Source organism: Ceratotherium simum, chromosome 13 (assembly GCF_057802395.1).
Source record: "Ceratotherium simum simum isolate JZ-2026a chromosome 13, ASM5780239v1, whole genome shotgun sequence".
NCBI lineage: Eukaryota > Metazoa > Chordata > Mammalia > Perissodactyla > Rhinocerotidae > Ceratotherium > Ceratotherium simum.
Genome location: NC_141912.1, coordinates 27793773 through 27818725, shown reverse-complemented (window position 1 = coordinate 27818725; position 24953 = coordinate 27793773). Strand labels below are relative to the sequence as shown.

The following is a 24953-nucleotide window of genomic DNA, read 5'->3' as shown; positions in this document are numbered from 1 at the left end:
TTTGAATCATGGTTAGATAAGATTACCCTTTTTCTAGGTGTTAGAATTATTATGTTTCTTCTAATACATGTCTGAGCATATTTTTTACATTTGTGTAAAAATGTAAAATAAATTCCACATTTGGAATTTACCCCGATTGTGATGTGTGGTGGGAGATATTAATCTAATTTTACCTTTGACTAAATGTCTATTAGTTGTCCCAATACAACTTATTTGTATGTCCTTCATTTCCCCGTTTGATGTGAGATCCCATCATCACCATATACTAAATATCCATATGTACCTGGCTTTATTTTGGGTCTGTTCATGCACCATACCCCGCTCTAAACTGTAGAGGCTTTATAATATGTTCTAACATCTGATAAGGTTGTCCCTCCCCTTTGTTCTTTTTCAAGGGGTTTCACGGCTATTCTTATTTTCCCAAACTTTATAAATTAATTTGTCTAATTCTACAACAGAATGTGTTGATGCTTTTATTATAGATTGACCTCTTTATTGAGTCTTTTTAGCCAAGAACAGCATATGGCTTTCTATTTGTTTAAGTTTACACTTGGCCTTTCAAGAGTTTTTTAAAAAAGTTTTCCCCATATAGGTTTTGCACATTTCTGATTAAGTTTATTCCTAGTAATTTTGGTTGTTGCTATTATAAATACAGTCTTCCATTATATCTTGTAACTGTTTATCACCGGTCATTTGCGTATATGAAGATAATTGATTTTAGTATGTTAATTTTATATCTTGCTGCTTTACTAAATGATCTTTTTTATGTAGTTTTCCCATTGAACTCCGTGGGTTTTCGGATATATAATCATATCAACGCATAAAAGAGAACATGAGGAGAATCATTGAAGGTGAAAAAGCAGGCAGAAACCATCAGGTTGCCCCTTGATTAGTGTGTGTAGAAAATCTTGGTCCCTTCATCATCGTGAAGCCTTGCCGAGTCGGGAAGGACTTGGGGAGAACATCCCTTTGAGGCACCTTGAACCTCAAAGGTGCAGAAACCCAAATAAAAATGAGAGTGAAGCAGCATGGGATTTCCCTATTTCAGATCGACTTGCCAAGCCTCGACCACCCTTCGGGTCAGGCGAAGCGGGGATAACAACCAGGCACACAGGAGGAGAAACAGAAGACACTTCCGTGTAACCGCAGGCCTGAGAATCCTCAGCCGTCCTCTCGCGAGGGCGGGGCGGGGGTGGGGGGACGACGACCGAGTGGAGAGCCCCTCCCTCCTCCTTCTTAGAGCAGCGGCGGAAGTGCACTACGCGCCGACCCGGCTAGCCGGCCCTTCGTGCTCGGGGGCCGTTGCGGCCTTTGTGGGTCGCTCTTCTTGGGTTCTGGCTTCCGAAGGGGTTCGAGGCCTCGGCCCGTAGTCCCGGGAGGAGGGACTCCTCTCCTGGCTCCGGGGCTGCTGGTGAGCGAGTCTGTGCTCGGCCGCGGCGGGGCGTGGGGGGCGGGATATCACGGCGTTCTTGCGCCTGGGCCCCTCTGGCCGGCCCAGGCTGGAGCGGGGCGCCCTCCGGTTGTCGCTGGCCCGGGCGGGTCCGCGAGAAGCTCCCGAACACAGAGGCCATCCCTCCTCCCTCGGAGGGTGGGTCGGAAACCCGGGGCTGAGGGGCCCGCCTTCGGTCTCTGCGGAGTCCGGCTGCGCCTGGGGCCGTGTAGCGTTCTCAGTTCGGCGCCTCCCGACATTTCTGGACCTTCCTGGGTCTCAGACGCCGACCGGCGGCCTAGGGCCCCTTTCCTGGGCTTGCCTTACTTCAGATTTAGAATCATAGAACGTGAGGGTAGAGGAGGGCCTTAAAGATCACCATCTCCAGCCTTTTCGCTTTATAAATGAAGAATGAGGAGCGGAGAGATTAAGTTCCCGAGGGAGTAAATTCATGTGACTTTGCTGTTTCATGACATCATGGTTTTCACCAGACATCTGGGCATTTAAAAAATAAAAACAACTAATCAAGGATGTCTCAACTTTTTATTATCATTGTTTATTTGCTCTGAATGTTGGTTTTATTCCATTTAATTGTCCTTTTTCTAGAACTAAAGGGAAATGTTCCTACCAAGTCTTACTCTTTCTTCTTAAAGTCCTGAAACAACTTAACACCTTTTACCTAATCTTTCTCTTTAAATTAGTCTATTAAATCTTTTTTATCAAAGTATTTCCCTGAGTATAGTCAATTAACCTGGAGGCGGGTTTCAAAGCACGTATTTAAATTCTTAGAATTGGCAATTTTTGACTATGGTGTAATTTGTGTTAACAATGATGGCTTCTTCCTCAAGTCCACCCAGGAAGAAACTTACCACTGGAGATCTTGCTTGAAGCACTGATACAGCTTTTGCAAAGCTGTGATGGCATCTACTTGGGCTCTCCAGGCCGGCAAGGACCAGGATGAACTTTTGGAAGTAAAGATAGAGGAGGAGGAGCAGAGGGAGGAGGAATATAAGGATACCACCAGACAGGATCAGAACCTGCAAAAGAACAACATGCATAGTAGAGAGGTCTTCCGACAGTACTTCAGGCAATTCTGCTACCAGGAAACATCTGGACCCCGTGAGGCTTTGAGTCGACTGCGGGAACTTTGCCGTCAGTGGCTGAGGCCGGAGACCCACACCAAAGAGCAGATCCTGGAGCTCCTGGTGCTGGAACAATTCTTGACCATCCTGCCCGAGGAGCTCCAAGCCTGGGTGCAGGAACAGCATCCAGAGAGTGGGGAAGAGGTGGTGACTGTGCTGGAGGATTTAGAGAAAGAGTTGGATGAGCCAGGATATCAGGTGAGAAAACAGATGTGGTTTCTGTTTGAGAAAAGATGAATTATGGATTTCTAGGCCAGAGTGAAGTACAGTAAAGTGTGGTCTTGACACTTTGGTGCATCAGAAAGGGGCCTGAGTGTCATGAAAAACTGGTTAATGTAGTCCTAACTTAATTATACCTTTTCTGTGGAAGGATCATGTATTTCTGTACTAAGATACAAAAGTCTCTGATAAAATGCTGCTCAGAAACATTAGAAACAGAAGATTTAGAAACAGAAGTCTTCTAGGACAGAGAGAAAATGTTAGAGAGATGACAGCAGCCTCTTGAAAGGGGCATCACTTCTGTTGCTCAATACAAATAATTAAGAAATAAGGTTTTGCAGATATATCCACTGCTCTGTCTCCATTAAAGGAATAAAAGGTGGAGAAGTTAATCACCATCTCAGAGAAATGAGATATGGGAGCAGAGTAGAAAGTTAGGAGGGAGGGGCAGGGTGGAGGATCCATGTTTGTTTGAGTGGTAGAAAGCCCAGTTAGGTTGGAAAGGTGAGTTGTGAGAAGAGTTGAAAACAGACAGTCCAGGACCTTGAATATCAGCCCCTGGAGTTTAGATTTTATTCTGTAGGACAGAGACTCCTAACCTTTTCTCTTTGAGTCTAAATGAGCTTTACTAAACCCAAGATATGAAAGAGAATCAAATTATGTAGGACCTTTTTGTTTTGGTTTAACATTGATAAAAGGCAGTGGTTCTCAGCCAGTGGCAATTTTGTGCCCCAGAGGGCATTTGGCAGTATCTTGGGACATTTTTGGTTGTCATAATGGGGGCCTCCAGTCGCTAAAGGGCAGGGATGCTGCTAAACATCTTACAATGCATAGGACAGCCTTTTTTTTTTTTTTTTTAAATAATTATTTATTTATTTTTCCCCCAAAGCCCCAGTAGATAGTTGCACAACCTTCTAGTTGCTGTATGTGGGACACGGCCTCAGCATGGCTGGAGAAGCAGTGCGTCGGTGTGCGCCCGGGATCCGAACCCAGGCCACCAGCAGTGGAGCACGCGCACTTAACCACTAAGCCACGGGGCTGGCCCAGGACAGCCTTATACAAAGGAGAATTATCTGACCCAACTTGTCAATAGACCCAAGGCTAGGAACCCTTGGTATAAAGAGTATGAAACAGTGAGATAATAAAACAAAAAGTGTAATCTAGCGTTGGGGTACAAAATAGACTGGAGAGGGAAGGAGCCTGTGGCAAAAAGATCTTAAGTTTGAAATAGAGTTATGAAAGTGTGGTTACAAAAGATGAGGCATGTCTTAGGTAAGAATTAACTGGAAATGATGACAACTTAGATGTACGAAGAAGGAAGAATGAACGGAAAACTCTTTACTAAGCAATCTCTTCTAGGCTGTGCACTAGGGATTTCAAGCTTGAAAGACTAGCGTAATGAAGACACTCCTAACAGAGTTCAAGACTGTAGAAGAAGTGGATTGGGGAAGAGTTCATTCGTTCAGATATTTATTGAATATCTGTTTTGTACCAGGCATGATTCTCGGCACTGGGAGTATGGCAGTGAACAAAGTAGAGAAGGTTGCTGCTCTCGTGTAGATAGATTCTAGTCTACCGAGAAGAGACAGACAGTAAACAAAAAATGAACAAACATGTCAGGTGGTTATAAATTATATATGTTAAAAAAAAACACACAATAGGGGCCGGCCCCATGGCATTGGTTAAGTTCGGCACGCTCCACTTTGGTGGCCCAGGTTCGTGGCTTTGGATCCCAGGTGCGGACATACACCACTCGTCAGCCATGCTGTGGTGGCGACCCACATACAAAAATAGGAAGATTGGCACAGGTGTTAGCTCAGGGCTAATCTTTCTCAAGCAAAAAACAAAAAACAAAAAAACCAATAAAGCAAAGAAAAGTAATAGTGAATGACATGCAGATTGTGCTAACTTCAATAGACCAGTCAGGGAAGGCTTCTCAGATAGGGTGACATTTAGAGCAGGGATCTGAATTAGAAGAGCAAGCCATGCAGCCATCCAGAATAAGAGCATTCAGGCAAAGGGAACAGTAAGTGGAGAGGTCTTAAGGTGAGAATATGCTTGTCATGGTGGAGTTGTGTTTGACAAGGAGGAGATGAAATCAAATAGTTATAAGGAGATCAAACCATGTAGGAACTTGTAGGCCATTAAAAAGACTTTGGATTTTATTCTGAGATGGAGAGTCGTTGGAGAGTTTTGAGCAGAAGAGAGATTTAATCTGACTTAAATTTTAAAATAATCACTCTGGCTGCTATGCTGGGAAAGTTCTACATTGGGGATTGGGGTGAGGAAAGCATAGAGGTTAAGACCAGTTTAGGAGGCTATAGCTATAAGCAATAATCCAGGCAAGAGATATGGTGGCTTGAACTACGGTAGTAGCAGTGGAAGTGGTGAGATGTGATTGGATTCTGGGTATATTTTGAAGGTAAAGCTTGACAGTATTTGTTTTTATATAGGATGTGAGATATGAGAGAAAGTGAGTTAAGGCTTATGCTAAGGTTTTTGGTCTGAACATCAGGTAGAATGTATTTGTCCTTTGGTAAAGACTGGGTGAGAAGTAGATTTGCAGTGGAGGGACAGGAATCAAGAGTTAGGTTTTAGATCTGTTAATTTTGAGATTCCTGTTAGAATCCAATTGGAAAAGTTGAGCAAGCAATTGGATATAACAAGTTGGGATTCAGTGGAGGGATCTATGCTAGAACTATAAATTTGACACTTATCATAATATGGATATTTAAAGCTATGAGACAAAAGGAGATCATCAGGAGAGTAACCAGCAGTGGTAGCTGAGAAGTGGCCAGCCGGGTAGGAAGAGAACTAAAAGAAAAATGGGATTCTTGAGTGCAGGCAAAAGTAATTTGGTTTTAAACATGTTGAGTTTGTGTTGCCAACCAGTCCTTTCTCTTACAGCGTGCTGGAGGCAACTAGTGGAGTTTACAGCTTGATTTCTGAGGTCTAGCCAGAGATCCAGGGATAGAGGGCACAGCTCACTGTACTAGCCTTTTTTTTTTTCAAAATTTGAAGCATCAAAACCTCTTTTCTGTACATCTGAGACAGCATTCTGTTGATTTTGGCTCTTACTCAGGAGGCAGAGGTTACGATATGAAACTGTGTTAGGGAAATAGAAGCAGTGTATGGTGATTTCTTATTTACAAAATTTAGCCATTGAAGGGGATAGGGGAATAATTTGAGGGCCTGTTGTATGCCAAGGCCCTGCGCTCGGTGCTTTATAGACATGATGTCTTATATTCTCAGGTAACTAGCCCAAGTTCACAGAGCTACTAAACTAAGAAACATAGTAAGTAAGTAGAGTGATTCTGCTTTTTACAGTACTGTACTGGGGAAACCTGTTATTTTTAAATGCAAGAGGGAATGGGCCCATGGAGGAATGGAAGCTAGAGTAGCTGAAATTGCTGAATAAATGGGTTAATTGAGGGATAGGATTGAAGGCAAAAGTGGAGATATGAGCCTTGAAAAAGAAAAGACATCTTCCTATAAGATAGGAGGGAAGGAAAGAGTATGAGTGGGTAGATGATTTTTTAGATGATTGTGATCTTGGATAAACAGAAAATAAGATCATCTTCCCAGAGAGAAGTGGGATGGAAACCTTGGAAGAGCAGAGTCTTGGAAACAGATTCTGGAGTGAATATGGAAGAGATTTCTCTCCTTTTCCTTCTTTTCTCTTTCTTTCTCCTTCCTCCTCCCACCTGTTTCTTTTCTTCCTCTTCTTTGTTCCCTTCTGCCTTCATTTCTTTCCATTATTTCCCTTTACTTATCCCCTTTCCTTTTCTTCTTTCTCTCTTCTGTTTTCCCCTAAGTTCTTTTTTCCTCCTTTCTTCCTCTTTTTAGCCTTCTTTTCCTTCTCTCCTCTCTTTTTTCTTTCTCTCTTTCCTTCTCCACTTCTTTGAGCATAAGACAAAGAAGTAAAAGTGGCACAGCCAACATACTTTAGCTGTTAAGTATGGGGGAAATCACTTCCAGCTGGGGAAGGGAAGGTTTCTCAGAGGAGGTGACATTTATATTGGCCTTGAAGTAGGATGATGGCCGGCTGATATCTGGAAAGAAGTTCATTCATATTTCAGAGAGCTGGGTGCCACTGCCATGAATAATATACTTTTTTGTTTTCTGTTGTCAGAGCAAGTGTGTCACATATATCTCATTTACCTCAGGTCTCAGTCCATGCTGAGGAACAGGAAATGTTCTTGCAGGAGATGGCACCTCTAGGAAGAGAACAAGAACCCAGTACATCCCTCCAGTGTGTGAAAGCCCAGCTAAAGTGTGAATCTCCAGAACTTGAAGCCCAACAGAAGCAAGGTAAAGAAGAAAGACCCATCTTGGGGGAAGGAGAAGGCAGGGCTAATACAGGACATGGGACTCTTTTGTACTTCATACTGTTTCTCATCATTGAAGTCAGGAAAGTCTCTCTGGGAATCTTATGGCTCATGCATAGACTCTCAGACAGCCTAATTTGTTACTCTTCAATCGTGTTTTTCTCTTTATATTAATATTTTTCTAAATTCTGTCTTTATTTTATTTGCGATCACTTAATTCAGGCCTTCTGATAGTTGTTTTCCTTTATACTGACCTCCCTGCTATTTCTAGCCTTTATCCTACCAGATAATACCACTATCTTCTACTTTGACTATATCCTTCCTCCTTCAGTAAATAAGCGTTTGCCCCATGATGTCTGCAACTAACTCCCAGATGGTTCAGGAGAAAAAAAATATGTGTGTACTCTTATGAAGAGAAGGAGTAATAAAGCAAATGTGGCAGAATGTTAAAAGTTGGTGAATGGGTGAAAGACCCTGTATCTTCCTTATCTTTACTTTATCTATATTTTTTCTTTTTCATTTAATTTTTTTAAATTGGTAAAAATTCATATGGTTCAAAAACAAAAATTTAAAGTTATCCAGTGAAAAGTTTTCATTCCACTCAATTCCCCCAGCCATCTTGTCTCCTCCTCTCTGCTCTAAAATAGGTTGTTACTGTTATTAGTTTCTTGTTTGTCCTTCTAGAGATTTTTTTATGCATATACATTTTTCATATTCAAGCAAATGTATTTTCCTCTCTTTATCACTAAGGTAGTACAATCTTGCATATTTATTTCTTAACAGCAGCTTACTATTAAAATGTCCGGACATACTACACATTTTACTCATCCATTCCCCTGCTGGTGACATTTAGGTTGTCCCCAGTGTTTTACTATAACAAATAGTGCTTTGATGAATAACCATGTGTGAGTATATCCATAGCATAAATTCCTATATGTGGAATTACTAGGTCAAAAATTATATACATTTGTAATTTTGATAGATATTGTGAAATTGCCCTCTATAATGCTTGGATCAATTTACACTGGCAATGTGTAATATCCATTTTGTGCATACAGTGTTATATCAAACTGATGGCAAATCTGATGGGTTAAAATTATATCTCAATATTGTTTAAATTTGCTTTTCTCTTCTTTTGAGGTGGAACATCGTGTCTTATGTTTAAGAGCTATTGTATTTCCTTTCCTGGAAACCATGAATTTTCCCTTTGCCTGGTTTCCTATTGGATTATTGGTCTTTTCCTTAACAGTTTTTGGAATGTTTTATATATTAGGTCTGTCCTAGATTCTAATGCCATTTTATAGCCATGCAGAAACTCTAGGTTCTTATGTATTTTTCATTTGAAGAATTTTATGTTGCCTAATGAAGTTGCTCTTTGCTATCATAGGAAACTCGTTAAATTTGTGATCCATTTGTAGTTTCAGATGTTGAGACTGGAAATGAGTACAGGAATTTAACTCTAAAGCAAGAAGTTTCTGAAGAAATGGAACCATATGGGAGTATATCTAGCAGATTTGAAAATGAAATGTCCCAGTCTGGTAGGTGTGGAAAAACTTATGAACCTGAAGAAAAAACAGAAGAGCCTTCTGGACACTGTAGTGAAGATAAACAACCTATATGTGATGAAAATGGAGTAAGTTTGACTAAGAACTCAGACCTTACTGAACGCCAGAGAATCTGTCCAGGAAAAAAACCTTATGAATGTGATGACTGTGGAAAAGTTTTTAGTCAGCACTCACGCCTCAGTGAACATCAGAGGATCCATACTGGAGACAGGCCCTACAAATGCGAAGAATGTGGAAAAACTTTCCGTGGGAGAACTGTGCTTATTCGTCACAAAATAATACACACTGGAGAGAAACCATACAAATGTAATGAGTGTGGCAAAGCCTTTGGGCGGTGGTCAGCTCTTAATCAACATCAGAGACTTCACACAGGAGAGAAACACTACCACTGTAATGAATGTGGCAAAGCCTTTAGCCAAAAAGCAGGCCTCTTTCACCATCTCAAAATCCACACAAGAGACAAACCGTATCATTGTACTCAGTGTAATAAAAGTTTTAGTCGACGTTCAATACTTACTCAGCATCAAGGAGTTCATACTGGGGCAAAGCCCTATGAGTGCAACGAGTGTGGAAGAGCCTTTGTTTATAACTCATCCCTTGTTTCCCATCAGGAGATCCACCACAAAGAAAAATGCTATCAGTGTAAGGAATGTGGGAAATCCTTCAGTCAGAGTGGCCTTATTCAACATCAGAGAATCCACACTGGGGAGAAACCTTACAAGTGTGATGTTTGTGGAAAAGCCTTTATTCAGAGGACAAGTCTTATAGGACATCAGCGAATTCACACTGGAGAGAGACCCTATAAATGTGATAAGTGTGGGAAGGCTTTCACTCAAAGATCAGTCCTCACGGAACATCAGAGAATCCACACTGGAGAGAGGCCCTACAAGTGCGATGAGTGTGGGAATGCCTTCCGAGGAATCACCAGCCTCATTCAGCATCAGAGAATCCACACTGGGGAGAAACCCTACCAATGTGATGAATGTGGCAAAGGCTTCAGACAGAGGTCAGATCTTAGTAAACACCAGAGAATCCATAATAGAGGTGGTCCCTGTAAATGTAAAGAGTGTGGGAAATCGTTCAGGCAGAACTCAGCTCTTATTCAACATCAGACTATCCACAAAGGAGAAAAATCTTTTTCTGTGTGATAACTACAGGGAAGCTATCTCACCGAGTGCAGGCTGGAGAGAAATACTAGGTTTGAAATGATTTGGGGCAGAATGTCAGTCACTATTGCTATGAGGAAACCTCAGATATTTTATAAAGAATCCACTAATAGGTGCTGTGGAGAACAAGAAGCATAACACCAAATTCTTTTTCTTAAAGAGTTTACCATCTAGGTTGGAATATATAAGATCCACATGTTTAAATAAGACTACAGAATGGTAGAATTGATGCTCAAAGTAGTGTAGAATTAAAGTGGCACTTGGCAGACAGTAAGTGCTATAAATTCTGAAGGACAGATCCTTGTTGCCTAAGGTGGTCAGGAAAGATTTAATTGAAGATAAGGGTTTGATGGGCAGATTTGAAAGGCAAAAGGAAGAAAACATTTAGGGTCAAAAAAAAATGGAAGCAGAGGCAAGCATATGGTTTGGAAATAATCAGCGACAGGACTGGCCAACCTAAAGTAGAGAGCTTGTTCAAATTGGGCAGTTGATGACATTAAGTTGGAAATAGCGTGGGGACAGACTATGGAAGGGCTAAAATGCCAATAATTTTACCTAATACTTTATAACGCTTTGACACAACGCACTCTTCTCATTTAATTCCTAAAATATCTCTGTAAAATTAAAATTATTCTCCGTTTTAAAACTGAGGATACTCTTGTTTATGGAGATGGTGACATAACTACAATATCACACAAAGGAAAAGACCAGCAACTTAAGTGCAGGTCTCCAACTTCATTCAGGTCCTTTCCATTACAATAGTGATTCCTCAACGTCAGTGGAGCTCGATTAAAATGCCTGAGTCCCACTCACAGATATTCTGCTTCATTAGGTCTGGGATGGGCTTGAATCTTCATTTTGACAGCTCCACAGTCACCTGATGTTAGACTAAAATATGAGAAACATTGCATTGAGTCACAGCTGCCTTCGTGGTTGCCAGTGAAGTGAGGAAGCATGAACACAGTCCTGTAAACAAGGGACCACTGCAGACTTTTAGCAGAAGGAAAACCCTACATGGGACATGTGCCACCAGCTCTTGAGAGTGAACAGTGAATTAGACCACCATCCTGCCCAAAAACTAGGGCTTCAGGATGGCCTTTCCATTGCTTCAAATTTAAGTGTTTCAAAAAAAGAGACTGACCTACATTCCAAGGCTCCAGAGTCTTCTCAGTACAAGCCCTTTGTGTGTGTGTGCATGTTTAGTTAGGGGAGGAGTGCTGGTGCTCTTCTCTGTTTTACTCAACCTCCCTTTCTTCCCAACTCTATAGTTACTATGTTCTGAATTCCCTAAAAATGGCTCTTGAGAACTGGCTTACAATTTTTGGTTTGTATACCTTCTTGAGCACATAAAAGACCCAAAGATTAGTGATTCTCTTCCTTGGGGCTTCTGAAAAAACAAATCAACTGGTTGACTTAACCCCTACATTACTGAGTAAACAGTTCTGTTTTGGATGAGAACCTATGATGATTATTGTAGTCAAAAAGTAGGCAAGCCACACAGACATATACATGGCTCCTGGTCTGTTTATCTTTTTATTTACTGAGATCAGTTTAAATCTCTACTGAGATGTCCTCTTATTTCTTTCCCTTTCTATCTTGCCACTCCAAACCACAATTTCTGGGACTACCTTTCCATTCCCCGACCCCCGCCCCCACCCCCAACTCCAGTCCCCTCTTCTCCCTTCACCTCTAGCTGGTCAATAAATTTGAAGTGGTGAGACAGTGACAGAAGGGAAGGGGGAGAAAAAAGGGGCAACCACCATTCTTTAACTACTACTAACTACCTTTCTGTCCAGCCTTGTCGTTATCCCATCTTCTCCCCACCCCTGTAATATACTGTATCCCCATTTCCCTAGTGCCCCGTCTCTTGTGCCTCTATCCATAATCCCTGTATAGAACACAAGAATATCGTCACTGGCTTTGAACCAGATGAGTCCCTGGTCCTATAGAAATACATATGTTCCTAGCTTTCTAAATTGTAAGTGTGAACAGATTTTCCCATAAAAATGATAATAGTTTTAGTACTATAACTTAGACAAATTATGTGTCAAATTGACTCTTGGGATTGGAATTTACGTGACTCGGTGTGGGAAAACGTTCTGAGTTCACAACAGAGGAAAGCAAGTGATCATTTGAAAAACACCTCATTCACAAGTTGAAAACTGTTTATTTAGGCTTTTTCACATGACCAAAATTGGAGTTGCACACACAAGGCATTGAGGCAGCTGGGATTGGAAACCTAATTTTTCACGTCTAAGAAACAAACAAGGATCCCAGAGTGAGCCTGAGAGCTCTGGAGCTATAAGTGTGTGAGGCCTATTCCCTACCTAAGCTTATCCTGCCTCAAATTTCTTACTCTCATGCAAACTCTTCTCATTGGAGGGGACTTAGTGACAAGAACCTTTATGAGAATGTCCTCTTTACCAAACTGATGCTCGCCATACTTGGCATCTAATCTGATTTCACAGACGTTATCCAAACTGAAGTTACTCTAACTTCAGAGCCTCTCTCTTTAATCTGACTGCTGTCTGGAATGCAATCCTTATTTTACTTGGTTTCTACTCTCAGTGCCATTACTTGCAGTCTCTCTAGTTCATCTTCTGCTTAACATCTTCTCTCAACGCACACTTTTTCCTCCATTTGCCTCTAACTCTCTTAAGTACCTAATATTATAAAGGAACCATAAACAAAGACCCAAAACAATCGGATATGCCTATTACATATAAGGATACAGTTCATAACTTGTTTAAAAATAAATGTGGGGATTTTGTTCAGGTGGTTGTGCTTAAATACAGTCGTAGTACCAAAAAGGGGGAGGGGGTGGCATGGAATTTCCAGGTAGGCATCAAAGGGGATCAAACTAGTTATCCAGGATAAGGAGAAAATATAGTGGAATAAGGTTACTAATTGGAACTAAACTGCCAACACAGAGAAGTTGAAGGCCCTACGGGGCAAGTGGAGGACATGACAGATGTTAGATATGGAATTGGGGAGCAGTGAACAGAGACTGCCTTGTGATGAAGTCAAGAGTACATCTTCATGTGTAAAGGATGCATGTGGTATGACAATGACAGGATCTAGGAAATCAGAGTCCTTTGAAGCAGTTTATTTACGTGGATTTTGAAATCACCAGCAAAAACAGGAGGCAGGATGGAAAGGAAGAATATGAAGTGAAGTCAGTCCAAGGTAGAAGTAATGGCAGCCAATAGTAGTAACAACAGCCAGATAAGAGTGGTGTAAAACTCAAATAAATCATGAAGCAGCAGCTTAGAAATAACATTAAGGATGAGAATAAGATTGACTGGCTTCTCTTTTCTAATTGATTCAAGGTAAACAAGATATTGCATGTTTAAAACAAGATATTGCAAAAAGCACCTGGAGAGTGGGAAGAGAATGAACAATGAAACAATGAAAAGTGAAGTGAGCTTAAACATGGGCTTTGGGTGAAAAAGTAACCTGACAAACAGGGGTTCCAGAGAGTGCAATAGAAAGGGACTGCAAAGGGAAGAAAGATGGGCTCCCTCAAAACAAAAAACCAGTTGTATGAAGAGGTTGCTGGAATTTGAGGTATGAGATACACCTATTGAGGAAAGAGAGGGGGATTGAGCAGGGCTCTGAAGTGAGAAATGCCATCTGTATGGTGAGGATGGATGTGGAGAGCACTAAGATACAAGCACTTAGAAAAGCTCTGCACTCCTGTACTCAGAACAGAAGTAGTCTCTTCCATTAATATCCAGTATTTATTGATTATAAAGTTGTTACAGTTAAAACAAACCCCTTATTAGTAGTAGTCATCTTTTGGAATCGAGAAAAGGATTTATTAACAATACCTAACATTTATTACCTGCTTACTAAGGGCCTGACATTACTGAATGCTTTACTTATGTTATTTCACTTTGAGCTGGGGAAACTGAAATCGATGAATTAAGCTGCTTGAGGTCACAAAGTTAGTATGTGGAGGCGCCAGGATTTGAACCCAAGCAGCCCAGTTCCAGAGCCCACACTTCCTCTGTTTATTTCACTTGAAAGAACCCTGTGTTGCAGTGGTATTCAGTGTTTTGAGTAATTATCTCTAGAAACTTTTCAACTTCTATCATTATTCTGGAAAATACTTAAGAAACCCCAGAGTCCTGGGTCCAAACATCAAAAGTAATAATATCACCATCCTCTCTGCCTAAGAAATCTTGGATGAGGTTGGGTCAGCATACACATCAGCCCTAAGCACAATGAGGGTGTCTGCTGGAGACATTCCTGTTTAAAAATGGGATCTTTATATGAAAGGATCACCCTCCTCGCTTAGAACCATAATTTACTCTGCATTGTTCTGACAGAATAAGGGATATTTGGCCACCATCTTTAATACAGATCATGAAGATTTATAGAGATGTCCCCATTATGAATCTATCCAATAACTCATTATGGATCTATCTTTGATGAGGGTTTTCAAAAGTCATTGTATATCTGTAGCGAGTAACACTTCTTGGATTAAGAAAATCATAGATAATTATATAAAATAGTTCTTTCAGGTGTCCCTCCTGACTCCACAAGCCCAGAATTTATTTGAGCAACAAGTGCTTGTTCAACTTAGGGATAATCATTTGATAGCCTTTAATTGAATCTTCTCAACTTGGATCTTTTCACACTGAAAAGTTCACATATCACAGCTCCTCCAGCAGTTCATGAATGTATTAGAATTTCTTTGGATCCTCTCTCCTTCTAAATGTTTCTGGGTATAATTGGTAAGGAGTCCTTACCTTGCACATTATTTTTTATACATATATAGTATTTTTATATATATATAATATATTTTTTGAATATATTTTATATAAAATATGTTGTAATTTTTATTTTATACATTTAATTTTATGTATATAGTTTGATTTTGACAAAGCCAACCATAGGTATTTTAAACTTCTAAGTTAACTCCCTAGCTCACATTGTAAGACCGTCATTGAGAGCCAGCAATTTTCCCTTGATTTCATGAAAACAGTTGATTGTCTTTGCACACATTATAAAAGACCATTTCCAGGTCTGAAAACCCATCATTCAAGGCTCCCAGAGCTTTCACCCATCACAGTTCATGGTGGTCTTTGGGGGATATATATGTATGCTCTACCAATCATCTGAAGTCCAAATGGCCTGGTCCTAGGTGTTCCCAGAAAGACTCCTAAGTGGAGGCCATTTGTTATCTCTAATTCATAGTTAGATCTTCATTGTTCCTCTCTAAGGTTGATATGCATATCTTTTTGATCTAGTGTCTCAGTTCTGCCTACTTCAATGAAATATTGAGGAGTAAGTATCTCACCATTTCATCCCTGATAAGGAACTCGACAGCTTGTTGTAGCCAAACGCTAGCTGTGTGACTTTGGGCAAGCAATTTAATCTCCTTGTGCCTCAGTTTCCTCAAAATGTAAAATGGCAATAATAATAGTACCTACCTCATTGGGCAATTATGTGGATTAAATGGGTTATATATAAAGTGCTTAGAACAGTATTCAGTACATGGTTAAGTGCTTTGTAGCCATTTCCTATTTTATTACCATGGGCTCTCCCAAATGTGTTGGCTCTAGATGCTCCATCCCAGGCCAAAAGTTACCTGTAACCAACCATGCTACAGGTTTCCCAGGACTGCTGCATGGTCCCCCAGGACCTGGAATTAAAGCTCCCACCCAGGTCTACTACTTTCTTACCTTGGGAACTGATAAACAGTGGCCGGCAAGCGACAGATATCAGATATTGCCTAAACTGGCAAGGAGAGATTTCCCCATCTTTTGGATCCGCCCCTGTTAGTTACCAGAGATAACTAGTAGCCCAGGTTTTCGCTTTTTGTCTTTGGAGTGGCACTTCTGATGTTCTGCAGCTGGAAAGCGACCCGGGGCGGGCCTGCGGCGCCCCAGCCTCAGAGCGTAGGCCTGAAGTTGCCTGACGGCGCCAGCGCGGCTCGGCGGGGGCGGGATACTGTCAGGCGACCACAGAGAGCAGAAAACCTCCAGATTCCTAGAGAAGACCGAATGATGAGGCTGCTGGTGACAGGGCCGGCTTAGAACTTCGAGCTCTTAACAGCCTTTGTGATGTACCTTTGGAGGCGGATGTCGCAGGTTCGTCGCCTCCGGATTCGGCTCAGTGTCTGATCTGGCCCTTCAGGGAGTCTGGTGAAGTTGGGTCTGATGATTGAGAGTTACAGGGGAAAGTTGGGGAGGGCTTACAAGTTTTGAGTTGTATTAGGATACTGGGGCTGTTGAGAAAAAGAGGAAAGTCTGGAAGCACGGTTTGGTAAGAGGGAAGTTGCGTTCGTTTGCGGTGATCTGACCCAAGACTCTCACTAGAGCAGACAGGACGACGTGTGAGTGCAAGGAAAGACATAGATCCAGTTACTGATTGTGCGACTGTTAGCAAATTACTTAATCCCTTGATGCCTCAGTATCATTCATCTGTCAGTGGAATTGTAATAGTATCTACTTAAATGAATAAATTTGTAGTCAATTTTAAATAAATATTAGCTGTTATTATTTTCTCATCTGTGATGTCCCTGAGCTAACACCTGTTGCCGATCTTCCTCTTTTTGCTTGAGGAAGAGTGGCCCTGAGCTAACCTCTGTGGCCATCTTCCCCTGTTTTCTATGTGGGACACTGCCACAGCACGGCGGCCAACAAGTGGTGTAGGTCTGCACCAGGGATTGGAAGCCGGGGAACCGGACCTCCAAAGCGGAGCCCGCTGACCTTAACCACTACACCACCAGGCTGGCCCCCTCTGATGTTCTTTTCTTTATCCTTTATTTGGGATTTTCTGAAGGGGAGAACCAAAGGGAAGAGGGTCATGGTCTTTCTCTCAAGCTTTATTAACATAAACATTTAGGAAATAAGAGATTTTGGCAGATGGTGCTAGCTAATAATTTGCAAAGTCACTCCCACTCTCCTAATTTACTTAGCCTCCTGACAAAGATCCTTTTTCTTTCAGTGCGTTGTCCAGGTAAGTGAGTTCTTGGATAAAAGGGCTAAACAAAATTTAGAGTTTCTGCTAACGGTGTTATTTTATGCCTTAGGAAGAAGACTAGCTACAGGGAAATACTTCTGAAAAATCAGTGTGAACCCCAAGCTGGCGTGAATCTTCTCCTGAGCTCTCTCATTCCAGAATGGCAGTCCTCTTGCAGGAAAGATCTCTAATAATGACTAATGGTAAAGGAAGAGGGCTGTGCCAGACCAAGAATCAGGCTGGCAAAGAACTCAAACTTTCTTCAAACTTTAAGTTGTTACTATCAGGAGATAGAAACCTGGACCTCACAGGGCTGTCAGAAGACTCAGGAAGCTCTGCCCACAGTTGCTGAGACTAGAAATACAGTCCAAGGAGCAGGTGTTGAAGCAGATCCTGACCCCTGCCTGGAGAGCTGCAGACATAGGTAGGATAACATCATCTAGAATGTGGAGAAGAGGCCTCGGTTATGCTGGAGAAGTTGAACAGACAGCTTGAAGAACAAGCCGTCAGGTGGGAAGGGTTGGGGAGATCACTTATGGCTTGACTAGTGAAAGCCTTCTGGAATAGCACAGAAAGCAGCAAAACTGGACTTTAGGATCCACCGGATAACTCTGGAGCCATAACCCAGCATCTCCACTATGGCCTTTAATTCCCCCTGGTATTCATGTGCACCTCTGGAACCTTCTCTTTCTATATTGGGTTTTTTGAGTGTTTTTACTGAGAGTTTAGCTTCAAAATCAGTTTTCCAAGACCAGCTTCATCCTATTGCCTTTAGGGCCCAGGCTAAAGGATAGAACAAGATATGCTTATGGCAGAAATAGTACCTTGGGATCAGAGGTTTCAGGTCCAGCCTGTTAAAACCATATCTTAGTTTAACTCTCAGAATTATTGCCTTTTGAAATGGAAAGCTGATGAGAAAGGATTTCTGCAGAGAAAGAAGAGATCCTGGAAAGGAAGCTTTTTAGAACTCTTGTTAGTAGTGTTCTCTCCCTTGAAACGTTGCCCCTGCCTATGTCCTTCTCATTATCTGCCCAATTCTTATTTATTTATTTTGCTGGGAAAGATTTGCCCTGAGCTAACATCTGTTATCAATCTTCTACTGTTTTTCTTTTGTCCTCCCCAAAGCCCCACTACATAGTTGTATGTTCTAGTTGTAGGTACTTGTAGTTCTATGTTATCCACTGCCACAGCATGGCTACTGACAGACGAATGGTGTGGTTCCACGACCAGGGAATCGATCTCTGGCTGCTGAAGCGAAGCGGGCCAAACTTGAACCACTAGGCCGTCAGGGCTGGCTCTACCCAATTCTTTAGGTAGAAACTCTCAGCCATATTTGTGGGGGGTTTTGTGTTTTGTTGTGTTGTTATTTTGTTTTGACCTGTCCAACTCCTTTAGCTTCAAATATTGATTTTTTTCTTATGTTTTAGTCCTGCACATTATTGGGAAAGTTATTTTCCCCACTGCAGTTTTTCCATGCACAATAGCATCAAATACTATTTCATTCCCCACATCAAAATAGTATGTATTTTGAAACTGGTCTCGCTATCACTTCAAGAGAACTTTTATCATATCCTATTGTTTCTTGATCCACTCAACAAATATTTATGGAGCATTTTGTTTGTCTATAAGAGTGGCCTAGGTACATTTCAGTTGGTGTAAATGGTCCTTTTAACTATCCTTTGCAAATTAAACTTTCTCTTGGTTTCATGATATTCCCTGTTTTTCGTCTCTGGATTCAAACTGATCTCCCCTTAACTTTTTTGATTATACCTTTCTGATTCTTTGTTTGTCACATTTTGTGAGAAAATCCTGCACGCTATTCCAGTCTCTTTCTGCCCAGCTATCTCTTTTTCTCACTCAAACTGGAACTTCACATGCCTTCTTGGGCACTTTATAAAATTGAGATGGCAGTTTTGAGACGCAGAAAAGGCATGCACTTTAGGTAAAACTGGGTTTTATTTTTGTCAGTGTTCCTCATCATAAGTCTCATTATCTCAGCAGAAGAGACAACTGACATTTGAATTGTCTGTGCATTTTTTTTAGATGGTGTTACTGAGAATGAAAATAAGGACTTGTCTCCAACACAAAAAAATTCTCAAGATGCTAAATCATGTTGGGGGAATCTCTATAGAACTGCATTATCAATGCAATACGTGTAGTAAAAGCTTTAGGTACTGGTGAGTCATTACCCAGCATTAGGGAGTCCACGCCGAAGAGAATCTCTTTGAGAGCAATAAGTTTGGAAAGGCTTTTGTTTATAATGCGTCCCTCCTTTGCCAACAGGAGATCCACCACAAGGAAAAATGCTATCAGTATAAGAAATGTGGGAAAGCTTTCAGCTATAGTGGCCTCGTTTGATATCAGAGAATCCATATAAGTGAGAGACTGCATAAATGTGGTGACTGTGAGGAAGCCTTCATTCAGCGTGGAAATCTTATAGAACATTATGTGAAGGAAATAGGAAGGCAAGTCAAGACTGACTGTGTGCTAGAGAATCTACACAGGAGAGAGATCTTATAAACGTGATGAATGTGGAAATACTTTCCCTAGAATCACCAGCTTTGTTCAGCATTGGAGAATTTACACTAAAGAGAACCCTGACAGTGTGATGAGTATGGAAAAGTCTTCAGATAAGAGTTTGGATCTTGGGGCCGGCCCCGTGGCTTAGCAGTTAAGTGCGCGCGCTCCGCTACTGGTGTCCTGGGTTCGGATCCTAGACGCACACCGACGCACTGCTTGTCCAGCCATGCTGAGGCGGTGTCCCACATACAGCAACTAGAAGGATGTGCAGCTATGACATACAACTATCTACTGGGGCTTTGGGAGGAAAAAGGGGGAAAAAAAAGGAGGAGGATTGGCAATAGATGTTAGCTCAGGGCCGGTCTTCCTCAGCAAAAAGAGGAGGATTGGCATGGATGTTAGCTCAGGGCTGATCTTCCTCACACACACAAAAAAGAGTTTGGATCTTGGTCAACATCAACAGATCCATATCAGAGGAGCTCTTATAAATGAGAGGATTGTGAGAAGTTATATGGACAGAGATCAAGCCCCAACAACAGTCTCTCCACAATATTGGAAAATTAACATGATTAGTGTAAATCGGCAAGTTGTGTGGTGAATGAGTATTCTAAATTGACCATTTTAGCCAGTACAACATTCACTGAATGTCTCAGGTCAAGAAAAGGTAATGTCGGAAGTTCTTTCATTTCCTAGGGGAGTCTATGTGTAAGCAACCAGGACTTTTGAAATAAACTCTATCTGCACCCCTGGACTTGTGATACTGTCTCCTGGATGATTATCTGTGTATTGAGGACATGTTATTTCCCCATGCCTGCTCTAATCTCTTATCTTAAATTCATTCAACAAATGTAGACTATAGTATTATTGTCTTACTGTGTTGTAAATATATTTTATTGATGGGCTAAATAAGCTTGTATGAGTACCATGGGACACAAAAATCACATTTATAATGTTCGGTAAATGTAAAGAAAGGAACCACATCATTGAATTGTTGGATACTTTCCTAAATTTGGGACTGCCTCTGTGTTCAACACAAGGCCATATAGGTGTCCTTCAGAGAGTATATATTTTCCAGCTTTGGTTTGATTATTTTTTTAAGACAGAAAAAGATATTTCGCATATAGCCTATTGACAGATAATGCTAGAGATATTTTCCCTTATAGATAACACATAATATAATATTGTGAAGGCTAATACTTTAAGTGACTTGCTTGTTATCCTTTTCAGTTCTAAAACCTACAGGCTAAAAGAGGAAAGAATTTTTAGAAGCTCTTCTTCAGCAAGTTGGTAATATAGCCCAATCTCTAGGAGAATAAGGTTTGTGTATTTTATAGTAGCTCACTAAATGTAGGACCCACAGATTTCAAAACTTTGCAATGATTGTTTCAGAATTCTGAGTTTGTATCTGCTATGTATCCCTAGATTTTTCTGAAAAAGCATTATAGTCCCTATTTTAAAAGATGGACTGCATTTTCTAGAAGGTGTTTTCAGCATCTATGGAAATCCCATTTCTTTTCCTTAACTTTATTATTGGCTTGCATTATATGAAAATGTTTCTTAATACTAGGACAACTTTGCATTCCTGGAATTAATCCCACTTAGTCATGATGTTTTGTTAATGAGTTCTAATTGCTAATATTTTATTTAGTACATTTTTCTTCCATATTGCTGTAAAATTGGTCTAATTTTCTTTTTTTGTACTATATTTTTCAGGTATATGTTTCAGTATTTTATTTGCATCACAAAAAGAATTAAGTTCTTGATCATTTTTAATGCTCTAGAACAATTTATAAAGCCTTGGAATTAGCTGGTCTTTGAAGATTGGATTTCTGACATAAAACCTTCTGGGCTGAGTGCTTTTTTGTGGAATAATTCCTTGGTAATTTTCTCTATTTCTTCTACAGAAATGGTCTATTTAGGCTTTCTGTTTATCATGGGGGTCAATTTTGGTAATCTACTATCTGCCTAGAAAATTATCATCTAGATTTTCAAATTATTATTGCATCTAGATTTTCAAATTATTTGCCTAGAATCTGCAATATAATCTGTTATGACTTTTTAAACAGCTTTATTGAGGGAAATTGATATACAGTAAACTGCTAAGTGTACAGTTGTACATAAATTCTAACATGGGCACACCTGTGAAATAATCACCACAAAATAGTGAACATCACTCTCACTCCAAAAAGTTTGCCCATGTCCCTTGATAATTCCTCCTTCCCACCCTTCCCTGCATCCTGCCCCCATATCCAACCTCTGCTTTCTGTTGCTATAAATTTAGTTGGCATTTTCTAGAATTGTGTATGAATGGAATCGTACAGTATGTTGTTTTTTTTGTCTGGCTTCTTTCATTCAGCATAATTATTTTGAGATTCATCCATATTGCATGCATCAGTAATTCATTCTTCCTGTTGTTGAGTAGTATTCCATTGTGTGGATATACCACAAACTGTTTATGCATTTACCTATTGATAGACATTTAGATTATTCCCACTTTGGGGCTATTAAAAATGAAGTTAGTATGAACATTTGTGTACAAGTCTTTGTATGGACATATGCGTTCATTTCTCTTCAGTGAATACCTATCAGTGGGATGGTTGGATATAGATGATAAGAATATTTTTAACTTTTAAAGAAACCGTCAGATTGTTTTCCAGGGTTTGTTCTCTTTTACATCCTCACCAGCAGTGTATGAGAGTTCCATCACTCTACATTCTTGCTAACACTTGGTATGGTCAGTCTTTTTCATTTTAGACGTATAATAGGTTGTGCAGTGGTACCTTATTGTGATTTTAATTTACATTTCCTAATGACTAATGATATTGAGCATCTTTTCATGGGATTATTTGCCATCCCTATCAGCCTTTGCTGAAGTATCTGCTGAAATTTTTGCCCATTTTTTTTCTTGGGCTGTTTGTTTTCTTAATTTGCATATTCTGGATGCCAGTACTTTATCAGTGCAATGATTTGTGAATATTTCTTCCAGTTTGCGGGTTGTCTTCATTTTCTTAACAGTGTCTTTTGTTTTTTTTTGTTTGTTTTTTTTTTTTTTTTTTTTTAAGATTTTATTTTTATTCATTTTTTTCCCCCCAAAGCCCCAGCAGATAGTTGTATGTCATAGGTTCACATCCTTCTAGTTGCTGTACGTGGGACTCGGCCTCGCGCTGGACGGAGAAGTGGTGCCTTGGGGCGCGCCCGGGATCCGAACCCAGGCCGCCAGCATCAGAGCGCGCGCACTTAACCGCTAAGCCACAGAGCCGGCCCTTAACAGTGTCTTTTGAAGAGCAGAGTTTTAATTGTTAAGTCCAATTTATCTTTTTTTCTTTTTATAGGTCATATTTTTGGTGATATGGCTAAGAAATGTTTGCCTAACCCAAAGTCTCAAAAATTTTATTCTATGATTACTTTTAGATGCTTTATAGTTTTTTCTCTACTGAATTGCCTTTCAATGTTTGTTGAAAATCAGTTCATATTCATGTGAGTATTTCTGGACTTTCCATTCTGTCCAAATGATTTGTCTACCTTTACACTAATACCATTCTCTTTTGATTACCAGATCTTTATAATTAAATTCTTGAAATCAAGTAGCATTAGCTCTCCAACTTTTTCAAAGTTGTTTTGGCTATTGTATGTCATTTCCGTTTCCATATGAATTTTGGCAACAGCTTGTCAATTTCTACAAAAAATCTCCTGGGATTTTATTTTGGATTGCATTGAATCTATAGATCAATTTGGGGAGAACTGACATCCTAAGAATACTGAGTGTTCTAACACATAAACATGATAAATTTCTTTCTTTATTTCTCTTTGTTGTCCTGCCTTTTGTCAGTGTTCCTTTTAAGCTTTAAATTTAGGGTACTCTTCCTTAGGCATCTTGTCATATAGTGTTCATTTCTGACATGATTTTTTCTTCTATTTATTTCCTGAGTTCAATCAGCTCTCTCTTCATTTCTTTCTGGCTTTTTGTCCATCTTTGTTTTTAATTTTTGAGTTTCTGAGCTACAGTGTTTTTCATATCCCCAGTGCTTACTTGAGAGATTTCAGTTCACTTTGGAGTATTCTGTTTCATTTTTCTTTTGCTTCAAGTATTTTAGGGGGAGTGGGCTAGGTGGCATTTATTAACTGATGTGTATTGGTTCTGATTTTCCATTTCCATTAGTAACTTTGCCTAGACTTATTCAAGTTTTTTTCCTATTTATGAATTTAGGGTATGTACAAGATTCCTTATTCAATGGTCCCTTCTGTCAATGTAGCAAAATCCAGTTTCTTTAGTGGATTTTTTGTGTGTGGACTGTGTGATTACTGGTTTTGAGATTTCTCTGTGTGTATATCGTGCAGGAATTGAAAATTTTCCTTTTTCACTCTGTATGCCTTTTAGTACACGTTTCCCAAACAGTGCTGCTTTTTTCTTCTTTGTCCCCCTCCCCCTCAAAAGCTATGTTTTTTGAAGACTGCCACCTTGAATTGCATGCCCTTTTAAGGCCCTTGCTGTAATCAGTGTTCTCATCTACCAGTATATTTTTCCCAGTTTGCACACTTAGGGTAGACTTCCTCCTTCTATTGGTGGTTTTACAGCAATTTTTAGGCTCACTGCTAGCTCCCCTCTTCTCTCTATGAACTTTTTCTCAGACTGCCCTTTCTCACCACAAAGGCTTACCATAGGAAGATTTTGGTGTTTTGTCATTTTGTACTTCCAGGTAATTTCTTTAGGCATTTCCTGTCTTCTAGTAGTCTTGAGGGCATAGTTTTTGTATAGTTTTATTTGTTTTTCTTGTTCTTTTATTATTTTTGGAGGATATGTTTAGAGACACAGATTTAAGCAGTTACCATTATCCTCCATCAGTAGGTTTTCTAAATGAAATAGAAGCATTTAGAACAGAGAATATCAGAATTCACTCATACTGAGGATAAGTATTGTTTTATGATATTTTTGTTTCAGTATTATATTTTTGGGTGTGTACTGTGTCATATTCAAAATAGTTTAAAGAATGTTGCACTAGATCATTTCCCAGGCCCCTCTCAACTTGTACTATCAATGGTTCTGAACCCTCACTCTTTACAGACTTTTTATTGTTCAGTTTCCCTCTATCATATTTGTCCCAAAGAAGCACTGTTTTGTCAGTCAACTTTGATGGGGTACATTGTGCTGGATCAGGCATTTGTTAAATGCAAAAACCAAGTAGAAAAAAAATTACTTTCAAACCTTCAGGGAACTTACTAATTGGGAAGAGAGAACTTTATAATAAGTTATACCTCAAGAATACCTATGGAGCTACTGCTATCATGTAGAAATGACCATCTTTTCCTCACTCCCTACAGCCTTTCATGATATAATTTTATTTACTGGGCTATAGGTGCTGTAGGCTCATGATTTGGAGCCCTGACACTTTATTTAATAGTTTCATTCTACTATATTTACGCTGCAAAATAGAATAATGATGTCTCATCATAACAGCCTTCCCTTGTTTGGGGGAAAGGCCAATGATCCGTGGGCAATGCTGCCAGCCGTAACAAAGGAGGTAAAGAGTGGTAATACATCATTAGACTTCGTGCTAAAAATGAGGTAACTTAGATTTCATGTGGACTACTAGATTTTGAATGGTCAGGAAAAA

General features: G+C 40.2%; 1 protein-coding gene across 8 annotated transcripts; it reads left to right on the top strand.

Annotated features, from left to right (window-relative positions):
- The first annotated feature begins 1254 nt into the window (after positions 1–1254).
- On the top strand, positions 1255–21867 carry ZSCAN12 (zinc finger and SCAN domain containing 12). 8 transcript variants are annotated; one of them, XR_015554029.1, is made up of 6 exons: positions 1255–1411; positions 2278–2769; positions 6957–7101; positions 8537–15947; positions 16892–20658; positions 21055–21867. XR_015554029.1 is itself a non-coding variant. In XM_014796317.2 (5 exons), exons 2-5 carry the CDS (start codon positions 2347–2349, stop codon positions 17010–17012), a joined length of 1842 nt encoding a protein of 613 aa, XP_014651803.1. In that variant the 5' UTR covers positions 1255–1411; positions 2278–2346; the 3' UTR covers positions 17013–21034. The 8 variants fall into 8 exon arrangements, 1 of the variants encoding a protein (XP_014651803.1); XR_015554033.1 differs by lacking the exon at positions 21055–21867 and having other exon boundaries at positions 16892–17245; positions 19105–21035; XR_015554031.1 differs by lacking the exon at positions 21055–21867 and having other exon boundaries at positions 16892–17245; positions 18865–21035.
- Positions 21868–24953: the final 3086 nt, after the last annotated feature.

What these genes read in the sequence shown, in the direction of transcription:
- ZSCAN12 (XM_014796317.2), top strand. Translation starts at nt 2,347, where the DNA reads ATGGCATCTACTTGGGCTCTCCAGGCCGGCAAGGACCAGGATGAACTT. An exon ending in TGAAGCCCAACAGAAGCAAG is followed by an intron (nt 7,102 to 8,536) that starts GTAAAGAAGAAA and finishes ATCCATTTGTAG; the next exon opens with TTTCAGATGTTGAGACTGGA. An exon ending in GGCAAAGGCTTCAGACAGAG is followed by an intron (nt 9,690 to 16,891) that starts GTCAGATCTTAG and finishes TTTATGCCTTAG; the next exon opens with GAAGAAGACTAGCTACAGGG.